The sequence below is a fragment of the Papilio machaon genome, chromosome 24 (assembly GCF_912999745.1).
Source record: "Papilio machaon chromosome 24, ilPapMach1.1, whole genome shotgun sequence".
In the NCBI taxonomy this organism is placed as follows: domain Eukaryota; kingdom Metazoa; phylum Arthropoda; class Insecta; order Lepidoptera; family Papilionidae; genus Papilio; species Papilio machaon.
The window spans coordinates 4,944,799-4,972,685 of NC_060009.1; the positions used below are offsets into that span (position 1 = coordinate 4,944,799).

The 27,887-nt window shown below is 34.0% G+C and overlaps 2 protein-coding genes across 2 annotated transcripts; one reads left to right on the forward strand and one right to left on the reverse strand.

The window, feature by feature from the left end:
* Positions 1-347: 347 nt before the first annotated feature.
* LOC106717346 (4-hydroxybutyrate coenzyme A transferase) lies at positions 348-18,765 on the reverse strand. The gene is made up of 10 exons (XM_045683960.1): positions 18,382-18,765; positions 12,159-12,321; positions 10,725-10,863; positions 6,383-6,473; positions 5,338-5,529; positions 4,514-4,640; positions 3,822-3,910; positions 2,941-3,060; positions 1,787-1,933; positions 348-933 (listed from the first exon to the last, which is right to left on the reverse strand). The coding sequence occupies exons 1-10, from the start codon at positions 18,566-18,568 to the stop codon at positions 749-751; spliced, it is 1,440 nt and encodes a 479-aa protein (XP_045539916.1). The 5' UTR covers positions 18,569-18,765; the 3' UTR covers positions 348-748.
* Positions 18,766-20,520: 1,755 nt separating this feature from the next.
* Positions 20,521-26,656, forward strand: LOC106717365 (myrosinase 1-like). The gene is made up of 7 exons (XM_045683914.1): positions 20,521-20,747; positions 22,711-22,817; positions 23,568-24,238; positions 24,700-25,005; positions 25,489-25,727; positions 26,284-26,470; positions 26,642-26,656. The coding sequence occupies exons 1-7, from the start codon at positions 20,521-20,523 to the stop codon at positions 26,654-26,656; spliced, it is 1,752 nt and encodes a 583-aa protein (XP_045539870.1).
* The last annotated feature ends 1,231 nt before the right edge of the window (positions 26,657-27,887 follow it).

Below are 27,887 nucleotides of genomic sequence, written 5' to 3' on the forward strand. Positions count from 1 at the left end.
AAATAAACACATTTCATGATATGCAAACTATGAACAGCAATGAAAAAAAAAATCAAAAAAATATTATTTCAAACATTTTGTGATAAACATGAAGACAAACTATAATATTTTAAATTCGATTAAACTTAAAAATAAATTTTTACTTAAATCTAGTGCGAAAACATGAAAATAAATTCATTAAAGAAAATGCACTTTTTCATAAAACATTGTGTTATATGTTACGTCATAATTATGTATATAACAATGGCAGTCAATTTAAATCATATGTAAAATAACGGTTTGTTGTAGAAATTTCACCGTCACATAATAACCTTCTATAAATTTAAATTTTATCAAAAAAAAAAAAAACAATCATCTATTTATTACTAACATTCGTTGAGTTTTGATTACTCTATAACCTGATATATTTATCCCTTTCAGAACCAAATCAAAGGCTATTCGTACGTTTAACAACGCATTTAATTTGTTAATATCCTTGAAATATATTGGTTGGTTTAGTCTAAAAATTGACTACTAAACTATCAATGTTTTGGTACATTTCATCCAAACATAAAAATAAAACATGCATTTCACTGTGTCCGTTTTCCTAAATACGAAAGAAAATTATAATAATTGCTCTTTTGTCGATTCAAGCGTAGTTCCCAACAACTTACTTATTTTTCTGGTCTGAAAAGGATTTTAGTAGGATTTAAGTAGAATCTACTAAATTGTAGTATATTTCTACGCTGGCAACATTAGTCTATGGTTTTTAAGGCGCGGGCATGCACTTAAGGCGCTCAAAAGCGGCCTTTTCGAGAGCCTCGCGGTGATCGGGGTGCGCGATCTTGATCAATTCGTACGCTCGTTGACGTAACGTTTTACCGAATAAATAAGCTATGCCTTGTTCGGTTACCACGTAGTGGACATGCGCTCTAGTTGTTACCACACCGGCACCTGGATTGAACAAAAACAAGGTTAATAATTCTTTTAATTCGCCATTAAAATGGTTTATTAATTGTTAATGCAAATCAAATAATCTCAAGATTTCTTTATTATAAAAAAAATCTTTTAAAAATAAAAAAATCAACAAAATTAATTTCCTTGATTTGTAATGAAAAGCAATAAGAAAGATAATTATCTCGTTCCGTTTACAAATTGACACTAAAATTTTACATAATTCTGTCGTCTCACTCAGAGACGTTTTATGGTCATATAAACAGTATTTAGCGTAAATTTCTCACAATAAATCTACAATAATAGACTCCTTTAGTGACAACTCTGTGATAGTTTTTGTACCACACACTTTGTTACAATATAAGGTGACAAAAAAGCGAAACGACTACCACTTAGATGCATTGCTTACTTTAAATCGAAAGATGGACGTACAGAAAGAGTATATTCCCTTTCCCTATACTTCCATTCCATCAGCTAAACCACAATTTTTCTTATAAGAAAATATCCCTAATTTTCGCAACGCATTTTAATAAACTCAAAATCTACTAGTCTTCTAGTTATTTTAAAAAATAATGAAAAAATGGGACCCATCTGCAAACACTACCTTTCGATTAAAATATATTTAAACAAAATCCCAGGGGCAGAGTTTCGCGGTAACACATATAAAAAAACAGTCAAATTGATAACCTCCTTTTTGAAGTCAACTAAAAAGGGAAAGGGACTAAAATGAGACCTTTGGCAAGCATTCATCAGACTGTAGTTGGAAAACACTTAAGACGTATGTTCTGTGTGCTTGTGATATTGCTCAGAAAGAGTCGGTTATTGCTTTATTAATGTTTTTTTTTATACTGACCAACTTTAAGTGTGGGTACTATTTTGGTCTCATTCTTCTTGGTGGTGGAGACGAGCGCGATGATGGGTTTCCCGCGCCCGTCTACTGACTCCGCAGCTCCGCGGATGAAGTCCACTTGCCCGCCGAAGCCAGAGTACATGCGGGTACCTGAACAATGTTAACTCTTACAACAGACCTCTTTTTTTAATTTACTTAATTAAAATACATGACATGATACTGTATGAGATCGCCTTTGGCGATTTAAAAAAAAGAACTGTCAAAGTTATGTCAAAAGTAGTGGAAAATCTAACCTAAAATACGATTTTATTTATTCAATAACTATAAATTTGCGAGGTTCCGCAACTTTTAATTTTGGCTAGTAACTCCTTAGATATAACACTATTCGCCATAAAAGTTGCAGCCGCCGACTTGACGGTACGTAATCTAAAGTTTAACCGAAATAACAGTTTTTTCTACGTGACAGTTATTTCTAACTATATTTTAGCAACTATAACCAAACTTTGTTAAAAAGAAAGAGTCACAAGGTGGGTATTAGGACCCCCACTTTCAACCCCTTACAACCCTTTTTTTCGCGTTAAAAAATGTCGTTCCTCAGCTGTCGCTGTCGTCAGCTCTAGAGTATTTGTGTACCAAATTTTATTTAAAACGGTTCAGTAGTTTTGGTGTGAAAGCGAGACAGACAGACAGACAGACAAACAGAGTTACTTTCGCAATTATAATATTAGTATGGATTAATGTCTTTCCACACCACCGCTACCATCAGCGCCAAAACGGCGAAAACCGAATAGGCACAAAATACTACGTCTTATAGCCTGTCCATTGTCTGTTACAAATAAATTAAAATTGTGCGACGCCTATAAACCTCGTGAGTGCTCTATCGGTAAAAATCCTTAAATCTTATATAAAATTAAAGAAAAATACAAAATTAACTGCTGTTAAGTTTGCCATTTTTATTTAAATTGAATTTCAATTATAATGCACAAACACCTGTATAAATGGACAGGCTATGAGCCAATATATTTTGTGCCTAATTGATTTTCACCATTTTGATTTTGACAGTTGGAGTTTAAATTCTTTTCCCATGAATTTCCATTGTTTAAATACCTGTAAAGAAACATGTTTTTTGTTTATAATGTTTTATATAACAAACTAACCTATAGAGTCTGCGCAGACTTGTCCAGTGAGGTCCACCTCAATGCAGGAGTTGATAGCTGTCATTGTTGGCTGCAGAGACACCACATGAGTATTATTCACGTAGTCAATCTCCAACATCTCTGAAATATATCATCTAAATTAATATACAGGATTATTTTATATAAGAGAAGGGGGCAAACGAACAGCGGGAACACCAAGGTGTTCATCAACTTCCATGGACATCTGCAATACCAGAGGAATCACAGATGCGTTGCCGGCCATATGAGTTATTTTATAAGGTTTAGAACAGTGGTAGACAGCAACAACATAAGTTGCACGAATTGTCCTCGCTCAGTGAAATACCACGACCTCACAGAAGACAGGTGGAAAGTGGAAGTAATTCTAACTACAGTCTGATGAATGTGGTGCTGGAGGACTAATTTTACTCCTGTTTCCCTTCCCACCCTTCTCTTATAAGGAAAGGATGAGAAGGGGAGGTGGATTCGGCGGAAGAGGAGACGTATAAGGAGGGGAAACATCTTTCTGTGCTTTACTCCGTTGATTAAAGGTAGGCTACGCATTGTGGATGTATATAGGATGTAAACGGTCGCTTCGCCATTTTGGCGAATTCATGTGGCCCCTTGCTCGTTTGCTACCTTGTAATATAAAAAAGTCATATGAATTCGCTAAAATGGCAAAGCCATCGATATATTAGATCCGCAATTAACTATGCATTGCCTACTTTTAATCGACGGATATGCACAAAAAAAGAAATATCCCTTACCTATGCGTCTCCTTCTCCATTTATTTCACTTACTCTTGACATCATTTCCTTGTAATGGTGGCAAGGGAAAGACTAACAGACACACAAACAATGTACTCGTAATCAAATATGTATTACCTATGAAAGGATTGTTATCCACAAAGTCGTAGAGCTCTCGATTGCCAACAAGAAAACTGCCCACAATACGGCCTTTGTGAGTCTTCTTCCTGTTTAAAGTTAAATTAAATTCACTTGAGAAATACACAGAATAAATCTTTTATATATAAAAGAAAGTCGTGTTAGTTACACTATTTATAACTCAAGAACGGCTGAATCGATTTGACTGAAAATTGGTGGGCAGGTAGCTTAGAACCAGGAAACGGACATAGGATAATTTTTACCCCGTTTTCTATTTTTTTTATTCCGCGCGGACGGAGTTGCGGGTAAAAACTAGTTTCAAATAAAATGCAATCCAATAAAAATCCATGTTAATGTAACGATAAGTTGATAAAATTGATTTAAAAAAATTCATAATGACGGTTTCCCATTGGGTCGATCGGTTTACCGATCAAACCAATGGTTATTTTTACCGTATTATGAATACGAATGTTTAGATGGATGGATGAATGGATGTTTGTTTAAACGTATCTCCAGAAGGTCTCAACGGATCTTGACGAAATTTGGTACAGATGTAGAACATAGTCTGGAAGAACACATGACTTACTAATTAAGTTTCTTTTTAATTCCGCGCAGGCGGAGTTGCGGGTCATAGCTAGTAATAAATATAGATCAAATTGTCTTGTGAAAACAGATAAAAATGTGAACATTACTTGTTATTGGTGACACATCCTCTACGCACGAGGTCTATTACACCAACGCTGAACATCTCCGAATGGATGCCGAGGTCCTTGTGGTTCTTCAGCGCGGAGAGCACCGCGTCAGGGATGCTGCCGATACCTTACAATAACAAATACAAACATCAAAAAATATTACAAATAAAGATTCAAGTAGCCATTACGGTTTTTAAGAGCAAACACCTGATTCGCTGAAATAGTGACTGTTGCCCATAGACATCTGCATTTGCAGATAAATTGCCTACCTTTAATAGACAGAGGATGGGAAACACAGAAAGAGAATATTTATTTACTATACGTCCCCTCCTCCGACAAATTTCCATCCTATCTTTTATAAGAAAAGGATGGGAAGGGAAAGAGGACTAAAATGAGTCCTCCGGTACCACACTCATCAGACTGTAGTTGGAATTACTTCTTGAAGCCTGACTTCTGTGAGGTCGTGGTATTTCACTGAGCGAGGACAATTTGTGCAACGGATGTGGTTGCTGACCACTGATAAAAGCTTTAAAGGTTAAGCTACGACAGAAGATGGCACATAAAGAGTAAAACATTTCAAAGGATTCATAAAAAAAAAAATAATGAAAATAGGACGACCAGAAGCGAAGTTAAAATGTAAAAAAACATAGAAAAAATGAGAACCTTATCCTTTTTAAAATCGGTTAAAAAGTACAATAGACCGGCTATAAGAGGTAGTATTTTGTGCCAATTTGATATTCGCTGTTGTATAATTACGAAAGAGAGAGTCCTGTCCTTTATGTAACCTACTTATTTACAACTAACTCGCAGTTCTTAGCACTTACCCATCTGTAAAGTAGCTCCATCTTCAACCAGATTATCACCGATGAGTTGACCAATCTTCATCTCTTCAGGACTGGCTGGTCCTTTACTACCGTGTTCGGGCAATGGAGTATTATCTTCAACAGCATAATCAATATGAGATACATGTATGATAGCATCACCGAAAGTACGCGGCATATTTACGTTGATTTGAGCTGAAAAAAAAAAATTAAAAATCAATAAAAAATAAGATTTTAGTCTTATTTAATTTTATTATCCTTGAGAGTCATTTTCTGGTTCGATAGATGACTTCTAGAAGTGAGGAACTTAGGTAAGAGAGATAACTATAAGCCAGATAAACGTCTTGTTTGGACTCTCGCTTATAAAGTTTCCACTTAACTGTATTGTCATCGATCCTTGTTCAAATTTCATATCCTGAACATATTATTGGTCTAGATTAGGAAAAAAGGTTACATTATAGCTTTAAGTGAAGAGAGGGAAGGGTTTAGAACGTATTTTAGAGGGAGAGGCCCTCTAAAATTTCTATAAATTAAATCGTAGTAAAGACTACTAGAAAAATACTACTAATTCCTTAAAAACAATTTTAATTGGTAAGTATAAATATTGATCTAAATAACAACAGGTATTTATGTAAGAAGATTATTCATATAACCAGCAATTGCAAGGTCCTTCTATTTGCATGTGGTCACGATGCATTTTAATTGTTTCGTATTATCTCTAACTATAGGCGCCAAGCACTGACCTCTATAAAATGGACTGGCTATAAGGCGTGGTATTTTGTGTCTATTTGATTTTTGCCATTTTCGCGCTGATAGCGGTTTGTAGTTATCGTGTGGATGAAAACTAAGAAAACTAAATAATATAGACAGAATTAACTGTCACGTAACATCAACAGGCGCGTTTAAATCACATATCCATTTATTGAGATCGGAACACCGGTATAAAAACATATTTGTAATCTCCGTTCAATTTATAATATATGTGATCAAAATTTTCAGATGAAATCTGAAATAATTAATTTTTCTTTTAAAAATTAATTGATCTTACCTATAATAATCTTAGAATTAACGAGTGCTGACCTCACACAGTCCACCGATGTTCCCAAACTGCAGTAGCCATGCTGATCGGGGGGCGATACCTATAAAGTTACAATTTTGAAGTTAAGTACATCTAAAAATTAATTAAATATGAGAAATCTACACTAAGGGACCACTTAGTGTCTGTGACAAATCAAAGAATAAGGCAAACAATGTATAAAAACTGAAATAACAATACCAAATCTAAATTGACTATAATTTCTAGTATTTAAGAACGAAATCGTAATATGAGATATTCTAGTTTATTATTACCAAGTTCAGAGAATAATTGTATAGGATTTACAAACTAAAATCGACCGTTTTCTGTTGTATATAAGACTTCAATTGCAACTAGAGAAATTGATCGTCAATAGGTCAAGAGATGTTAAAGGACAATTGAGAGGACGTCCATTGTTGGCAATTAGATTCAAACAGTAAATTGACATTTGTTAAACATACAAACAAGCTATGACCCCATAATTTATTGCTTTTTCAATATAAATGTTTGTCGATTTTTCTATTTTAATGCATATAAATCCGGAAAACTTATGTCCAACGGAAGACCACAGATATTTTCGACACAGATAATGTAACAATTTAAAGCAAATGACTTTTTTATTAATGCACTGATTACGATGAAACAAACATTACATGTTAAGCAAAGCTAACCACAACTCGTTTAAGAAAACCGCTTTCCAATCGGTTAATTAGTTTTTGAGATTAGCGAACACAATGGTCCGGGAGCCAGGTGCATTTTCGGTCAATTATTTCCTCTCGAGCGAAACTTCGTAAAATGCATAAGGGACTTATACTATGAATACTCGCGACCGTCAGCTGCGACTACGTGGGTGGGGTGGGCAGTGGCAGCCTCCCAAACATGGAGAAAAAAAAATTTTTATCAGTCATTTCCTCTCATTTGAAAATTTATCAGAGTATAGTTTATGTAGTATTTTGAAAGAAAAACATCCTTACTAATATTTACTAATCCTTACTAATATTATAAATGCGAAAGTAACTCTGTCTGTCTGTCTGTCTGTCTGTCTGTCTCGCTTTCACGCAAAAACTACTGAACCGATTTAAATGAAATTTTGTACACAGATAGTCTAGAGCCTGAGGATGGACATAGGCTACATTTTAACGCGAAAAAGGGGATGTAAGGGGTTGAAAGTGGGGGTGAAAATTTGTATGGAATTTTCGTCATTTTTACAGGTAGAAGGTTGAAACTTATTTTCAAGGCTAATTTGATAAAGATAAATATGAAATTAAATTTTTGGAAAAATTTTACCCCCAAGGGTGCTAAATAACAATAGGGGATGAAATTTTGTTTGGCAATATATTCGGTTTTGGTGAATGTTTTGTTTAACATGTTTTGCTATTACCCTTACCAATATTTAGTCTAGAGCCTGAGGATGGACATAGGCTACATTTTAACGCGAAAAAGGGGTTGAAAGTGGGGGTGCAAGTTTGTATGGAATTATCGTCATTTTTACAGGTAGAAGGTTGAAACTTATTTTCAAGGCTAATTTGATAAAGATAAATATGAAATTAAATTTTTGGAAAAATTTTACCCCTAAGGGTGCTAAATAACAATAGGGGATGAAATTTTGATTGGCAATATGCTTGGTTTTGGTGAATGTTTTGTTTCATATGTTTTGCTGTTATCCTTGCCAATATTAAGTCTAGAGCCTGAGGAAGGACATAGGGCACATTTTAACGCGAAAAAGGGTTTGCAAGGGGTTGAACGTGGGGGTGAAAGTTTGTATGGAATTATCTTCATTTTAACAGTTGGAAGCTTGAAACTTATTTTGAGGTTGCTAATTCTATATAAATAAATATGAAATTAAATTCTTGTAAAAAATTTACCCCCAAGGGTGCTAAATAACAATAGGGGATGAAATTTTGATTGGCAATATGCTCGGTTTTGGTGAATGTTTTGTTTCATATGTTTTGCTGTTATCCTTACCAATATTTAGTCTAGAGCCTGAGGAAGGACAAAGGCTACTTTTTAACACGAAAAAAGGGTTATAAGAGGCTGAAAGTAAGGGTTGAAATTTGTATGGAAGTATCGTCATTTTTACAGTTAGAAGCTTTAAACTTATTTTTTAGGCTGCTGATTTGATATAAATAAATATGACATTTGAAATTTGTAAAAGTTTTACATTCAAGGTTGCAATGTAACAGAACGGAATAGGGGATGAAAGTTTGTATGGGAAGATGTTTCTGTGAATATTTTATAAGTTTAATATTTTTTGGCATTTTTATAAGTTTAAGTAAAAACCACAACAACAACATAATTCACGACCCGTAACCCAGAGGGGTAAGCAGAGACCCAGGACCTACATTTGGCGCGGTCCGGGCACACCTCTTTCTATGTTCTTCTACATACATCAAAGCATAGCACGTTGGTTAAATAAAATAATTAGCCCAAAAAAAATGCTACCCAAAATAGTATTTCACGCGGACGAAGTCGCGGGCACAGCTAGTATTATAAATGCGAAAGTAACTCTGTCTGTCTGTCTCGCTTTCACGCCAAAACTACTGAACCGATTTAAATGAAATTTGGTACACAGATAGTCTAGACCCCGAGAAAGGACATAGGCTATATTTTAACGCGAAAAAGGGGTTGTAAGGGGTTGAAAGTGGGGGTGAAAGTTTGTAAGGAATGATCGTCATTTTTGCAGTTAGAAGCTTGAAACTTATTTTTAAGGCAGCTAATTTGATATAAATATATATGAAATAATTTTTTGTAAAAATTCTACCCCCAAGGGTGCTAAATAACAATAGGGGATGAAATTTTGTTTGGCAATATGTGAGGTTTTGGTGAATGTTTTGTTTGATATGTTTTGCTGTTACCCTCACCAATATTTAGTCTAGAGCCTGAGGAAGGATAAAGGCTACATTTTAACGCGTAAAAGGGGTTGTAAGGGGTTGAAAGTTTGTATGGAATTATCGTCATTTTTACAGTTACAAGCTTGAAATTTATTTTAAAACTGCTAATTTGATATAAATATATATGAAATAATTTTTTTGTAAAAATTGTACCCCCAAGGGTGCTAAATAACAATAGGGGATGAAATTTTGTTTAGCGATATATGAGGTTTTGGTGAATGTTTTGTTTAATATGTTTTGCTGTTACCCTTACCAATATTTAGTCTAGAGCCCGAGGCAGGACATAAGGCACATTTTAAAGCGAAAAAGGGATAGTAAGGGGTGGAAAGTGGGGGTGAAAGTTTGTATCGAATTATCGTCATTTTTACAGTTAGAAGCTTGAAACTTATTTTTAAGGCTGCTAATTTGATATAAATAATTATGAAATTGTTTTTTTGTAAAAATTTTACCCCCAAGGGTGCTAAATAACAATAGGGGATGAAATTTTGTTTGGCAATATGTGAGGTTTCGGTGAATGTTTTGTTTGATATGTTTTGCTGTTACCCTCACCAATATTTAGTCTAGAGCCTGAGGAAGGATAAAGGCTACATTTTAACGCGTAAAAGGGGTTGTAAGGGGTTGAAAGTGGGGGTGAAAGTTTGTATGGAATTATTGTCATTTTTACAGTTACAAGCTTGAAACTTATTTTAAGACTGCTAATTTGATATAAATATATATGAAATTATTTTTTTGTAAAAATTTTACCCCCAAGGGTGCTAAATAACAATAGGGGATGAAATTTTGTTTGGCAACATGTGAGGTTTTGGTGAATGTTTTGTTTAATATCTTTTGCTATTACCCTTACCAATATTTAGTCTAGAGCCTGAGGAAGGACATAGGGCACATTTTAACGCGAAAAAGGGTTTGTAAGGGGTTGAAAGTGGGGGTGAAAATTTGTATGGAAGTATCGTTTTTACAGTTACAAGTTTAAAACTTATTTTTGTGGCTGCTAAGTTGATATAAATAAATATGAAAATCAACGTTTGAAAAAATGTTACCCTCAAGTGTGCTAAATAAAAATAGGGAATGAAATTTTGTTTGGGAATATTTTAGGCATTTGGCACGGTCCTGGCACACCTCTCTCTATGTTCTTCTTCATCCATACATCAAATCATAGCACGTCGGTTAAGTAAAATAATTAGCCTAAAAAAAATTCTATCCGAAGACAGAATTTCACGCGGACGAAGTCGCGGGCACAGCTAGTAGTCATATAAGTACTTTATGCATTTTACGAATTTTCGATTGGGAGGGGATTGGTCATGAAAATCTGTCGCTGGCTCCCGGACCACAAACACACAGACAAAAATTGTAATATGTACTCAAATTTATTCTGATAAATAATTTTAAACCTTTCTCCATTGTAATAAAATTCATTATAACCCGACCTGTATGAGAGCGATGTCGGGCTGTATGATCTTCCTGTGGAACAGCTTGGGGATGTCCTGCAGGAAGATGGGGATTGCGTCTGACCTGCCCTCCGCCACTGACTTCCGAACGTTTGCAGCCATGAATAGAGATACTGATCTGTGAATTAAGAAAGTATTGAATAAACTCTCAAGACTTTAATAGTACGGATATATAAAGTTATCAGAATTATAGTGTTATATGTGGATTTAGCTGGACAGGGGAAGGTTAGAAAAAATTACTATCCTATTTCTTTGCATTTTTCTGTTCCTTCCAAACGGTAAGCAAAGCAACTGAACCCTTTAAATTTATTCCAAAATAGCCTTTGTCCGAGACTCCGTGCGCACGGAATTAAAAAACCTAATAAGTAGCCTATGTTCTTCCAGACTGTATTCTACATTTGTGCCAAATTTCATCAATATAAGTTGAGCCGTTCCTGAGATACCTTCAAACAAACATCCATCCATCTAAACTTTCGCTTTTATAATATTAGTAAGATGTCTTGGGCAACGGTCATTGTACGTAAGATCTTTGCTATTTAAAAGATCAGAACATCAGGTGATTTTTCCACAAAAACCAACATAACATCTCATGAAATATCTATCTTTAATATCAGGATTTAAGCACCGGATAAGAACTTCGTACGTTTCAAACATTTTATCAGGTATTTGTAAGCATCGTATTGTAGATAAGATAGTTATGTAACAAGAAACATTTACTGTATTCTCTCTTATGTTTGACAAATCCGATAACAGTATGTTTTGTTGCAAATGTACCGAAAGAAGAAATTCGGGATTAGACTCATCTGCAGGTTGACCTTGTACAATCAACTACGGTCGCGATGTTCCACATATAACTTTATAACAAGGAAACTTTACTGCTTCAATAAGGTGCTACTGATGTTTTGATTAAATAAACACATAGATATATGAATATTGTATAGTGTAGAATACGCTAATGTTACAACACTTATTAACCTTTAACTAAACATAAGTTTCAATATATAAGGTTTCGGTTGAACCCAATAATTGTCATCGAACTATTTTTAAATTAAATAAAGTATCTCTATATATAAAAATTAATTGCTGTTCGTAAGTCTCACTAAAACTCGAAAACGGCTGAACGGATTTATCTTATCTTAGTCTTGAAATGTTCGTGGAGGTCTAGGGAAGGTTTAAAAGGCGAGAAAAAATTCATACCGCTATTAAGTTTTTTTTAACTGCCCGCAACTCCGTCCGCGTAAAAAAAAATTGGTATATTTCTCATTACGAATTGATTTTAAGTTCAATTATTATTAGAGTTGTAATACCGCCAGCAAACCCCACTGTACCTAAACACAGAACAACGATCGTATCCGAGTAGTCACTGGTGCAATTGTTTAGACATATTTTAAATAGACTGCAATGTCTTGGTACCTGAATATATCTTTGCATTCAGGTGCGACATACGCCGCCTCCTTCTCCGTATGCATATGGACCACCTTAATGTCGCGCAGGTTGCCCGACTTTCCGACGTCTGTCATCGCGTTGAGTAGTGGCACTGGGGTAGCAGCCGCCCCCTGCGCGTACACCGTCTGACCTGAGACAAGACAATTTATTATACTTTACATATCGTCAAAGCATAAAACATTCCTTTAATTTGTAAAAAAAAGAAGTACCACTTTTTAATACTAGCAGTCGCTTGCGACTTCGTCTGGGCAGAATAAAAAAAAACCTGTAATATGCCCGTGTATATTTAAAATAGGTATAGCAAATTCAGTGATCAGTGATTTAAAAAATTGCTTTTTCATTATTACCATCCCAAATACACCTAGTGTACGAAACAGAGACCCCATTATATGAGTAGATTATTGTCATTGAAGGTCTGTGATCACTGCCTACCTCTCAAGTTTACAGGCGTGAGTTATGTTGTTGTATTATTTCATGTTGGGTGTGTGTACACTTAACTCTAACTGCGTTTAATAACTTATCTTTAACTAGGTCTTTGGACTTTGGTTCATAAACGACTTGGTTATTTATGATAATAGATGTCTGTCGCCCGCGACTCTGTCCGCGTGGAATTAAAAATAAAACTTTATTATATTAGCCTACTCGTATGTGTTCTTCCAGACTATTACAAAGATTCTACATATATAGCAAATTTCGTCAAGATCCGTTGAGCCGTTTAGGAGATACCTACAAACAAACATCCATCCAAACATATATAATATTAGTAAGATACTATTGAATACAAAACAAGTATAAACAAATGAGTGTTGTAATCAGTATAAGTATTTACGTAAACATGACTTTGATTTACGTAAAAATATTTTAAGAGATTACACTAGAAATCGCTTAATAAGACATCGGTTAAAACAACCAAACGAACACAACAATTACTACGACTGAAAACTGTTGATCCTTTCCATGTCACTCTGATTTTAACTGTATGTATATTACTGCGGTAGGTTGCACTTTTTTATAAGAGAAGGGGGCAAACGAGCAGCGGGAACACTAAGGTGTTCATCGACACCTATGGACATCTGCCTTTGAGATGGTGATACACTCGCTTCTTGTAGGACCCTAAGTCGTAGCGGTTTGAAAATACCGCCGAGGACAGACCATTCCACAACACGGCAGTATGCGGTAGAAAGCTACGAGAAAACCGCACGGTTGTGAATTGTCAGCCATCTTAAACTGTTGCACTGTTGAAAAACCTGTACACAAACACATATGTCATATGTTTTTTCAGTGAAAACTGGTTAGAAACATTTACAACAAGTCTTGATATAAGATAAACAATTGAGCAGCAACGAGGTCAAAGATCATTCAAATCGATGCGGGGAGTATCGACCGAGCTCCCCTCTTTGACCTTATTCAAACCATTTGTACCTTTTGCTCATTATTAAAATGTTACTTTCAAAGACGTCCTTTAAAATTATCACAGGTAGATTTTGTATATGCGAAGAAATATCTTTGTGCTGGACAGGGATGTGATTTTTTGCCTTTTATGTTGTACATGAATTTTAACGTGTGTCCATTCAGTTGCCTTCCGTTGCCTAACCCCTCATTTGCACGGTCGCTTTTTTATCGCGCGTTAAAAAACCGTAGAAATCGATGGATCCTATGTAAGACGTTTTTTTTTGTGTTAAAAGCTACCTCTTAGTTTAATTAACAACATTCACTAAACAAAATACACATTTATAGGTGTAAATGTTATTTTTTGCTGAAGTAAAAATGGTTGAAACTTTAAGAGCCTCTCCTGAAAAGTTGTCAATTTGCATTTTAGCCTTTATTCGTAGAAGCCATCGAAATAAAACAAAAACATTTCCTTGTATTTATTCATACGGTCGCGCTTTTAAAACGCGACGACTTTTCTATCGCGCAGTGTTACATTTTGAGCGCTGCGCCGGGAGAACGGAACAAGAGTAATTTTAAAGCGTTTGTCGCCAGCAAAAAGCGCTCGTGAGAATAAGGGCTGAACGACTGATCGTGGGTTTTTGAGACCAAAATCCCCGTTTAATAACGATATGGTTTATACAGAGATTTTGGTCTTACAAAACAATGACGAATCGTTGTTGACTAGTGAAGTGTTTTTAGCCGACTTCAAAAAGAAGGAGGTTATCAATTCGACTGTATTTTTTTTTTATGTGTGTTACCGCGAAACTCGGCCCCTGGTGGTCCGATTTTGATAAAAATTATTTTAATCGAAAGGAAGTGCTTGCAGGTGGGTCCCATTTTTTTGTTTTTTTTTTAAATAACTAGAAGACTAGTAGATTTTTAGATCGTTATTCTTTTCCGGTGTGTCTCAGTAAGTCAATGACATTTTAATTCGGCCCGTTGATTATTTAATTACTGATTACTATCTAGTATTTTTACTATTAATCCGTTTAGTTTCTTGTTATGCTATGTAAATATAAAGTTAGTGGGTCACGGTAACTGCGTGTATCGTGTTGCTACAAGGTTAGAGGAAAACTGTACTGAAAATGAGAAACTCGTACAGGTAAACAATTTTTAAAGACAAAAGCCTTCTAGGTTACTCGGCCATATCGTAGAAAGTTGTAACCGTGGAAATCCACTGGCAAAATATATTTTTGTTTCTTAAAATCGATTGATATATTTACAATTATCGCTCGCCAGCAACTTTGTCAGCTCAGGAAAAATGAATGATGAAAACAATGATAAAAATTTGCATATAAACACATACTGTAGGAATATTTAAATATATAACTAGCTGTTGGTCACGACTTCGTCCGCGAGGAATTAAAAAGAAACTTAACATGCTACCTATGAGTACTTCCAAACTATGTTCTACATCTGTGCCAAATTTCATCAAGATTCGTTAAATCCGATAAATTCAAACATTTGCAATAGAGATATTGCGTTACTATTTTTGTTGTTGACCTTAATAATAATATAGATGACGTCATTGCTAAAAGATTTCAAAGTCCTAAAAACCCACAATAACAATCCGTCTCTCGAAAAACTTCTACAAAAAAAACATATAGCTTTCCTTCTCAGTCTCTCTGAAAAAAATAACGACAACAATATGTTTTAAACAATGGAAACGTACAGTTAGAGATCACGAATGTTTATAAATATTAACCATACTGTTTGCAATAAGCTGAGATAAAATGAACTGTATACATGTGCGTAAGATGTCATTAACCTAGTTATATCAGAAAATGATTTTATTACAGCATTAAACTGTACGAATCTTAAATGCCTAAAGTATTAAACAAGTCATTGAGCGTACTTAGATCGTAACACAAAAACTTCGTCACAAATACTTACGTTAAAAATATTGTTGTCAATCAAACAAAAATCATGTGATTCCGACAACAATGGACTTTATAGTGTTAAATAAACACGTTTTTTAAGGTCAAAAATATTATTTTTAAAATCTTTTCTATTTTTAAAAGAAACTTGAGTCTTCACTACTATTGTTAAGGGCATCGGTGGCTCAAGGGTTAAGCACTTGTGAAGTCAACTAACTTACACTGGGCCAGTGTGATTGACTACGCTACTCTCCCCTGACTTAGGGTAGACTCAGTGGTGACGTATAATGGACTGATGATGATGATGGGGGGGTACTTATCATAAAAATAGTAATATAAGAGGCGTTCAGTGGATAATTTTAGCTCAGAGCTGAATCGTTGCTACAGTGTTGTTGGATAAGATGACGTCATAGTTTATTTATGTACATAAAGTGCGGTCGATTGTATGAAATTACAGATATATACGATATAAAGAGCTCAAAACATGATAGTCCATCGACCTTGTCAAGGTGGTTACTGTGCTGACTGGCTCAGTGTGTCTTGTCAAGGTGCTTACTGGCTCAGGCTAACAAGCGAGTGGTGGTAACTAACCGCGCTCAATAATCAATCTCAGATTGACGAAAATTTAGTTATTTCGTTGTGACCTCTTGAGCTGTCATTCAATTATATTTCCCCCCCTCAGTGCAAGTCCTTCGCTAGCCGATGACCTAGTCTGGATCTTGAGGTGGAAGGGGGTGGTTCAGGTAGGAAAAATCTAATGTTTATTACCTAGGGAATGGAAGAAACTGACACATAGTTTTTCAATTATCCTATGTGGCTCTATTGGAATTGTAAATGTCTTTCCTCCCCTCTTCCTGGTGACGCTGGCGACTTGTTTATTTAAGTGAGTATTTTTATCTATTAACTTCGAATTTAACAAATCTTATGATGGCAAAGTAATGATAATCTTACTATTTATAAATGCAAATGTTTAGATGGATGGATGTTTGTTTGAAGGTATTACTAAAACGGCTTAACGGATCTCGATAAAATTTGGCACAGATGTAGAACATATTGTGGAAGAACACATACTAGTTTATAATCTATCTATATATATAAAAGAAAGTCGTGTTAGTTACACTATTTATAACTCATGAACGGCTGAATCGATTTGACTGAAAATTGGTGAGCAGGTAACTTAGAACCAGGAATAGGACATAGGATAATTTTTACCCCGTTTTCTATTTTTTATTCCGCGCGGACGGAGTCGCGGGTAAAAGCTAGTAATTTATAAATATAAAGTGCATATAACAAAATAAGTAGAGGAGATATTGAATTTCTGTCTGTAATCAAATTTGGCCAGGGTCGATGTTGAAGCCATTCAGGTCACCCTCTTCAGAATGAGGCCATGCCCTACTTTATTCCAAAAACATTTTGGTTAGATTGCTTAGAACAAAATCTAATAATTTTCAAAATATTAAATTTCCACCATCTTACTATAATATTATAAATGCGAAAGTTTGGATGGATGAATGTTTGTTAGAATGTATCTACAGAACAATTCAACGGATCGCAATTAAATTTGACAAATATCAAAACATACATAACAGAGAAAGAATTTTTCATATCGCTTCAATAGTTTAGAAGCCTGTGCAATGCATCTTTCATTTGTTTTTAACCATTCCGTTCCATTAAATAATCATGACTTTTCAACATATTGTAGAGATAAATATGTATTAAAAGATATTATTGTCATAAAATACAACTTTATGTAACTTTAATTGGAAATAATAAATAATATATAAAACTAGATATATGTTAATGTATCTCATAAATAAATATTAGCAACAGTAAGTGATACTTTGTCATTCATTGAGATAAGAATGCATTTTACATATAATAAAAAAATGTCAGAAAATATGATTGAATCAATTTTTTATGATTTCACTATTAAAGAGTAGAATGTGTAATTTGAAATCAGTCTCAATAAATAAAATAGCTACATTATAAAATTATTTCTGGATAATGTTTCAACAGGTGTTCCCCGTTGATTGATTGGTCAACCAATTGATCAGCTAATGAGAAAAAATCCCATTCAATCTATTTCTAAAATCTATATATATAAAAGAAAGTCGTGTTAGTTACACTATTTATAACTCAAGATCGGTCGAAATGATTTAGCTGAAAATTGATGGAGAGGTAGCTTAGAACTTTTTTTATCTTGTGTGCATTTTTTTTATTTAGCTCGGACGGGGTCACGGGTAAAAGCTAGTTAGTTATAATGACATAGATGGGATATTCAGTGGCAATAATAATACTATATTTTTTATAAGGCAGTTATATATGTTGTTTGGAGGAATCTAAAAATTTGATCAATATAATGGATAAATTTAAAACTGTATCTTAAGCACTTTATATATAGTCAAGGTTTGTTACCAAGAAACGATTTGTGGAGAGAACCATCAGAGGAACATCTGACATCATCAGCACACTATACTTCATCTCCAATGAGCTTTTTTACTACTGTGACAATGCAGGTCAAGGGCAGTTGGTTAACTTCACACAAATTTGAATTTCTTTGCTAATATGTGCAGTTTACATCAAATTGTTTTCCTTCATCAAAAAAATATCACATAAAAGATTATGTCAACATGTACTTAAAAAAATCTAGTTGGTTTATTGAGACTATTTCCTAAACTCTCTGAATCTGTAGAATAAGGGAACAGATAGGGTAAAGGTCACTAACCCCAACAATGATGTTACAGAACAAAACACAGTGAACAAAATTACAAAAATTAAAACTGAATATATTTAGATGTATTTAAGTGTCAACATTTTAATATCTCATTGAATATATGTGTAGGAATAATTCATCAAAAAATGTTTGAAATACATTTTTTTACCTGACTTTAAACATTTTTTAAACGCCTCTTCCGCAGTGACACGTTCGGGTTTCCTGTCCAAAGGTTGCGATAACTCCTGGGTGTATGTAAAGTAGTTGTTTGATTTAACACTTTGCAACGCGGCGCCTATTTTCACGAAACCCCTCCTCGATAAATTTGGAATAACAACTTTACCCATCACTGACATTTTTACTTTTATCTACAGAATATTGTTGTGTTAACGTTTAAATTATTCTGTAATGTGTTTTATTAACAGTGTATTTATTCTTAGAATACCGAACAGAACAATGACAAACACCCGAACGAGCTAGACGGAACCGCCGACAAACCTCGACCAACCGGCTTTAATTTAAGCGATTACGACCAAATCCAAATTACGTCGTTCGTTTACGTTGCTTTGCGCTTGCGTGCAAAATGACAGTTGGTATAAAACTTAGTGAAGTGCGGATTTTATTTATTTTTGTCGATAATATTTGTTTAATTTTTTTCATAAAACTTATGGAAAATTTTAAGATAGTATTATATTTATATACGTAAACTTATATTTATGAATGATGATTTTATTTTAGAATGTGTGATGTAAATTATATAGTAGAGGCATAGTGTGGGTAATAGGTACATGAGAAACGTATAATTTTATTATCTTATACTAGATCCTACTTTAACTAACTTTTTTTTTCATAAAATAGATTACAAGGTTAGACAAACACAAAAACCTGTCGCCCGCGACTCCGTCCGTGCGGGGTTCAAAAACAAACATTAGTAGAAGCATACGGGTTCTTTCAAAATATTTTCTATATTTATGCCAAATTTCATAGAGAGCCGTTTGCCATTATGGAAATACATAGTAACAAACATCCAAAGTTTTGCATTTATAATATTAGTCTGATAACTTAAACCAAAGTTTACATACTCAATATCAGCCTCATAACGTAAATTCAAAATTAATTGAATTTTAAGGTGATTAGATTGCCTTATCGATTGATTTGTAAACATTGAAAATTTTGTTTTCGATAGTTGCACTATACGTCCTTATGGACTGCTGCATTGACAGCCTAATTCAGTGTTGCCTATGCTACGACAATTACCGTGTTACTACAACGTTTCAGGTCAACAAATTATAAAATCTACGGCCTACGACCGCAATCCTAGCTGATTCTACGGCATTTCTTTTATACAAACACGGCTTTTTACACAATGTCGCCAATGTTTTGCTGCTCGTTTGCCCACTCTTCTTATAAAAAAAAAATGAACATGGCCGGGTAAAAATTTTCGTTGGCAACACTGGCCTAATAAAATCTTTTCAAATAGTCTGGTTTCCCTTCAAAAAATCTTTTCAAATATAAAAACCATAAGATTAATTATTTGTTTTATATATCTTTGTTGAATTTGCAATTCATTGTAATTTTTGATTCACAGAACATATGAAAATAAAGATCGTTTTTGAAACATTTTAAACGCTTTTAATCTCTAACTCTAAAGATATAGACATATGCGTATCTATAAAGAGCAAGTGCTTTTAAATAACGTCAGTTTGTTGATTTTTTTTTGCCTTTCCCTTTATGTGCCACAATTTACTTTAAATAATAATTTGCCGATAAATTCTCTAAGGTGAATTTTTAGTAACCCACATGTTTCTTGTGTGCATATGATGATTGTACAGCTTTGTTTGGCATGTATTACATTTTTAGATATTGTTTTTACTTTACTAAGAATTAGCTCCGTGTTTTTGTCACATCACATTAACTCATAGTTTTCAAAAAATAAGTTTAAAATGCCAAATTTCGACATTTAAAGTTCACAGGAAGTACCATGTAGGTTTTGATTCTCTTGCGAATATTAAAAATTTGCGGCATAAACGGATGTATCTTTTGATTGATTGATACCACCACGCGTTACTTAGAAAAAGGGTATTACAGACAGACAAATTAATCGTATAAGGGTTCCGTTTTTTTCTTTCGAGGTACAGAACCCTAAAGACGAAGGGTAAGGGCATTATTGCATAATTTTTTCTTTGACACAAATGCATTGATTCTGGCAAAGTCATAGTCTTACCAACCATTTACAAGTGCATCATAGCATACAATAAATTAATACGATGGCAAGAGACCGGACGGTATGAGTTTAATTCCATGGAAGATGGGTCGGGTGCTGGTATTGGATGCTACCCGTTCAGACACGCTGGCCCCATCCCATCTTTATGGAACCAACAACAGCGCTGGTGCGGCTTGTGAAGCGGCTGAAAAAGCTAAAGCTAACAAATACAGGGGTCTAGGCTCCGAATATGAATTTGTCCCATTCAGTGTCGAGACCATTGGTCCGTGGGGTCCTAGCTCTAGAAGGCTTTTTAAGGAAACAGCAAAAAGGTTAGTCGACATCACAAGAGACCGAAGAACTGGCAGCTACCTCGGACAAAGAATTAGTCTAGCCATTCAAAGGGGCCACTATATTCGGAACCTTGCCTAAAGGGACACCTTTTAATGACATATTTTAGTTTTCATATTATATTTAAATTAAGTGTATAAATTCTTCGTATCAACACCAATTTCAATATAATTTTATGGTTTTTTTATATGAATTCGAAACTTGAGTTATTGCTTGTTTTTTTAGCGTTTTTAAAATGTTATAAAGATTAAATTAAAATATTGTCCATGCGATAATGATAAACATAGGGTTGTTATCAACAAGAGGTTTATTTGCAAAAAGAGGTTTAGTTTAGGTTAGGCTGAGGTCCACAAAATCCGGATGTACGATTTAGATTAAGGGTTCACAAGTTGAAGAAGAATTGTACCAGGAATTCACTGAAATCAATAAAATGTTGAAGGAGGTGTACGAGAAATAAGTTTAGGAATCTCTGAGCTTGTGCTTTGGATTAGATAGATTGGAAAAGTCACAAATGTGAACGTTTATTTGTTGGTAATTGTAATATTTTTAACATTGGTATCCACTGTCTAAACACATGTAGACAAAGTATTGTCATCCCTTTTATTATCACATATGACATATCTCATTAACTTTGGAATAACAGAGACAATTATATGTTTTAATTTGTTACGGCAGTCTTTAAAAAACATCAAACTGTTTGGTGTTTTATAAACATAAAAATATTCAAAAATATAAAGAAAATTTTATACATTCATTATATTATCTTATTTCTACCTTTTATCAACACGTCGATGTGCCAACAGCTATCTATATTTTAACACATTTTGGCTCCATCCACCAAAATGTGGACTCATTTTTTTGTAAAACGGAATTATTATCGGTTTTGGCAGCCCTTATAAAAAAATAATAAATCGCCCACACGTAGATTTAAGTTATTTAGATAACAACAGCAAAACATGTATAAATACGAATCTAAAAACAATAACCTTAAAGAAATTCAGTACTGTTTTAAAAATGAAACATATAAAATTAGGCAATATTTTTATATTATTCTGGTGAGTATACTTATTCGTAACATCGCCATTGTTTTTTTTTTAAATTTTATATGTTGTTAAAAGGTGAAAATTGCTTAAACCTCTAGTCATCTCCGTGACTAAACATTTCTATCCCACTATTATATCCAAACCCTTAAACGTGACAAACTCTATATTAGACTATATAGAAACTGTAAGGCTACGTAAACTGTGTACGTTTCGTGTGACTTTTTGCTATGTTTTTGTACTTAAACCCCTTTTCCATTAATATAATATCCGAGAACGACTAGCACGTGATTTTCCATACGAGACAGTATTACTGCAGGCAGTCACAGCCACGCCAAGTGGAAATAGTAAATAGAGCAATGTCAAATTTCATACATAGCGATACTGTTTCAGTTATTTGGTGAAAACTGTGTACATGAAAAACATGACAAAAAGCAAGTATTATTATAAAACTAGGTTTTACCCGCGACTTCGTCCGCGCGTTATAAAAAAAAATGCTCACAATATAAAAAGTTCCTATGTCCGTCTCCTAGTTCTAAGCTACCTCCCCATCAATTTTCAGCTAAATCAGTTAGACCGAACTTCAGTTATAAACAGTGTAACTAACACGACTTTCTTTTATATATATAAGATAGATAGGCACAGCCTATGTATATGCTTATGTATAATTTGCAATTTTCAAGTTTTGACGTAAAATACAGATTATCCATGGTTAAGGATTGCCAGTGGGCCTAGCACGAATATTTGAGACAATAGCTATCGCATCTTCATCAACAAAATTTGTAATTAAAATTTGTATTTATCGGGCGTAAAGTACATCAAAAATCTCCTCGTAATTTTGACGTAATTGACGATAAGAAAAAGACATTTATTGTGTTTATTTTTAAAGATAATAAATTTTCAGGTTTTTTGGTCTAGCAACTTCTGCTAATGTGAAGACTTTCCCCAGAGATTTTGAATTCGGCGCTGCGACCTCTTCTTATCAAATAGAAGGCGCTTGGAATGTGGATGGTAAGATTCAATAATTGATACTTACTGCGTAAACAATCGTACGGTTGAAACGCAAAAACGAGACATATTTTTAAAATTACGAACGATCAGAAATCATAAAATGTTATTCTATTTTCTTAAATTAATAAAAGCGGAGAAAAAAAACTTCATAAGTAGCCTATGTGTTCTTCCAGACTATGATCTACATCTGTACCAAATTTCATCAAGATCCATTGAGGCGTTGTGAAGATACCTTCAAACAAACCTCCATCCATCCATCATCCATACATCTTATCATTCACATTTATAATATTAGTATGAAGTATGATATAAAATAAACATTGTGCAAATGCCAACATTTATTTATTTATTTACCATCTAAAGGTTAGGTTACCTCCCAAGTTGGGTTGGCGACATGCAGGCGACCGGCCGTAAGAATTAAGCAAAACTTTAAGGTTTGTAAAGCCTTGCCGACCCCACGTGAGTGGAATAAAGCCAGGGAGATAATGACTATAAAATAAATATTTCTTTTTTAACTTAGAAACTTATAAGCAGAAATTTAGGTTTAAGTTTAAAGAATATATTCTCAACAAGACAAAGAAAAAGTCACTTACATAAGAACATTATCGCAGATTATACGTATTATAATATTTAATCATTAATTTTCTTTGATTAAAACAGATTATGTGAATTTAATTTTTTAATGGTTGAAGGTAGCGAGTTATAAAGTTGCGAATTGTAAATTTCATTTCTTTTAATCATTGTTCCCAGGCAAAGGTTGGTCAATGTGGGACCACTTGGTCCGCACAGATCCAGAATTTATATTCGACAACACGACTGGTGATATCGCTGCAAACTCTTACTATTTATACAAACGAGATGTGGAAATGTTAAAAGAACTGGGGGTCGATAACTACCGTTTTTCTATATCTTGGCCGAGGATATTACCTTATGGCCGACCAGATTATGTGAACCCTTATGGTGTTGCGTATTACAACGCTCTGATTGATGAGTTACTAGCTAATGGTATAACTCCATTTGTCACGATATACCACTGGGAACTGCCGCAGAATTTAAACGAACAAGGAGGTTGGTTGAATGAAGAAATAGTGGATTGGTTTGCAGACTACGCTAGGGTGTTGTACGAGAATTTTGGTGATAGGGTAAAGCATTGGATGACTATAAATGAGCCACATATACATTGTTACTTCGGTTATGGTGTAGCACATCATGCACCTAGAATCTTTTCACCAGGGATTGGTTATTACGAATGTGGCAGAAATATTTTACTAGCTAATGCTAAAGCATATCGTCTTTATGACACTGAATTTCGGAGTACCCAGGGTGGTGAAGTTGGTTTCGTGGTCAGCATGGAGTGGGCGATACCGGAATCGAATTCACAAGATGACCTTGAAGCGGTGCAAGACTTTTTTGCCTTTAACGTAAGTAAAGTTGTAAAGATAATATGTGTTATTATTTTTATATTACAATATTTTGACGTTATCGGCAACGTGACATTGAACTACTTTTTTCTTTTTTTTTCTTTATATATAAGAATTATTAGATGAAAGTATTTTTTCCCTAACTGTAATTTTGCTCCAGAGATTTCTCCTGAGTACAGGACTATCTGATAAATGTATTCCAAGAATGTTTGGTAGGAAGTATGGATGAATGTTTCTTAGTATAATTTGGCATAGATATAGAACATAGTTTAAAATAACAAATAGTCTACTTTTTTTAATTCCGCGCGAACCTTCGTTCGCGCTTTCGAAGCCACGTGTAAAAGCTAATTGACAAATATATTTAAAAATTCAAACCATTGTAATTTTACGAAACGTTTAAAAATGAGTTCATTTAAACACATATATAACTTTACAATTAAGACACGTTATATTCTTTTCAGATTGGTCAATACATGGACCCGATATTTTCTGAAAATGGCGACTATCCTCAGCGTATGATAGACAGGGTCCAAGCAGCGAGTCTAAAACAAGGTCTAAATGCTTCACGACTTCGTCCGTTTACAGAAGAGGAGGTAGAATTCATTAGGGGGACTGCAGATTTCCTAGGATTGAATCACTATACAAGTAGAATTGTGTATAGAAACGAATCGATTATAGGAAAATATCACGTGCCTTCTAGTCATGATGATGCTTATTATGGTGAATTCACCGATCCATCGTGGCCTGTGGACACTGGGTTTGTTTACGTAAGTCATTTTTTGCCTTTTTATTAAAGTGCAATGTTCTATAGGTATCGCTGGATAGGTTTTTTTTTGGAAATGAAAGGAAAGCTTTTGTGTCGTTTCGACTTAAAGTTGCCTTCGGATAATATTTTTTTGCTTTATTATAAGATGATATTAAAAGATGATCTTTTCCTATATGGTTGAAACTTTGAGAGCCTCTCCTGTAAAGTTGTCAATTTGCACATTTGCCCTTATTCGTAGGAGCTATCGAAATATTTTTGTTGCTAAGCTCACATAAGCACACCGTATTCCGTAGGTACATGACGATCGTTAATTGAGTTTTTTTTAGTTATTTAGGGAAAAATGTGAACTAAAATAAAGTTATATTATTAAATAACGGTAGGTTAAATATACAGTTGTGAAAAAAGTGTTACCAGAAGAAATATTTTAGGTTAGGCGTTAAATGTATTTTATCTGTGGTTTAGCGTTTCATTACTGCTGTTGCAGGAATACGCTCCCGGTTTCTACAACTTAATGGTCTATATTAAAGATACATACAACAATCCGAAGATTTATATAACAGAAAATGGTTGTTCAACTTCAACGGGACGTAATGATAACCAAAGAGTACAATATTATAGGAACTATCTAAATGCATTGCTTGACGCTTTAGCCGAAGGAGTTAATGTTAAAGGATACTTTGCTTGGAGTTTAATGGACAATTTCGAATGGAGCTTCGGTTATACGTAAGTACAAAATAATTTAATTCCCTTCCAACTTAGGATATATTACTAGCTAGAATTTAGCATGTATTTACATTTTTTTAAGACTAATTTTACGTTTCCTGGTAGTTAGAAAACTCAAAAGGAAATTATCTTTATTAAATTAGATTTAAATTAAATTTGATACACAAATCGTCTAGAGCTAGAGCCTGAGAAGGACATAGGATACTTTTTAATGCGAAAAAAGGATTGTCAGTAATTTAATGAGAGGATGGCAGTTATATGAAAGTATTGTCATTTTTAATCGTCATCGAAAATTAATTTTTATGCTATTAATTTGATATAAATAAATATAACACTCAAAGTGGAGCTTAAGGGAATAGGAGATGAAAGTTTGTATGGGTATATATTTATGTGAGTGTTGTGTAAGTTTAATATGTTTTGTTGTAGTTTTTATAAGTTTAAGGAAAATAATTAACCTTAATAATTGAATTGTAAAAACAAACAGACAAGCGAAGACAGTATATTACGCGAACGTATTCGCAAGCACAGCTAGTTGTACATATTTTTTTCTTTACAGGTTAAGATTTGGTATTTATGAAGTTGATATGGAAGATCCAGAAAGGACGAGATATCCTAAGAAATCAGCACTAGTTTATAAAGAAATAATTAGTAGCAGAATTATAGATTATAATTATAATCCGGATCCTTATACATTATCAAGTGCTTTTAGAAGAGATGCATCGGTATTTGTAATTTTACTACTGGCAATATTAAAATGTATTGTTTCATAAAATATGTAAATAAGTTAATTTTATGAAAAAGTTTTAAATAATATTAAGAATAATTGTTATTTATTTTGTAAGGTATATTAAAAAGTTTAAAAAATATCTCTTTTATTGAACGCTATTTAAAACTTTCCAAGTTCTAATTGCCAGTTACGACTGCTGTGACCACTAATCTCGATTAAACGGACAGGCTATATGACGTGGTATTTTGTGCCTATTTGATTTACGTACATGGTTGCGGTTGGTAGCGATGTAAGGATTCGAACTAATACTTATCGAAACTTTATCGATTCCGATATCAATATAGATTAATTCAACGTGATAACTGTAAAACACTAACACCCGGTTTCTTAAAGATTGGTCAAAATGTTTTTCATCTTGTCATGCCTGTCAGACAAACGTATTCAAAATTCAGATTTTGTTACAAGTTTGTACGAGATTATTTTGATATGACATACAGACATTCCTATTGCATTTATCTGTATTAAAGAATAGTATAATTTATTGGGTTATTAAAAATAACTACCATAATGTCGTTTGTTTTCCTTGATTCTTGATATTGTTGCATACGTAACAATTACATCACATTTCATCATCATTATACACCATCAGCCTACCATGTTCCTCACAGAAGGTCGATACAGTATGTACTACTCTTCCATACATCTCTATCAGTTGTCGTAATCTAAATTCATTCCCTTCTTACGCATTTCAATTTTTGATCCTACAGTCAAATTATATTAAATAATTTTGTGGGACATAGTTTTATTTTAGGTTAACATTGTTTTATAAATAAATAAATAAATAATAATTCATTCAGCTATAATGTATGACGGCGTATCCGCCAAAGTCAAATGACTGGTTGACTTTTTCAGTCAAGCGAAGCGTCACTGTCGATGGTTGTGAGGGCGGCCATTGAACAGTGTTGTTCGAGACGGCGCCCGCGCACCACGCTTGCGACGAATCGCTTAGCATCTAATTAACAATTAAAATCTAGCGCTTAATTAAGTTGGTGTTGCATTGGTTAGACACTACAGTGTTCATTCCACTGTGTATTTTTGGTTACCTAACCCTTATTAAACAACTGCGATTGCAACAAGGACTCGTCATCTGTTCACACCCACCTGCCGACATACCCGCTTTTATACTCGCACAATATGATTTCTGATGAAGGCCCTCCTGCCCCTTCATGTAAAATAACTAATATGGAGGATATAAATTAATTAATTGCTAATAGTAAAGTAATTAGTTAGAGGCAAAATATAAAAACAAGGAAATTAAATTAACCAGGAGTTCTAGTGGTATATTAACAGTGGAAAAGACCGTAATAACATCTTTGACATGAATGGGCTGGCTCAACTGGTACCACGACCATAGAAGACAGGCGTCAACTAAA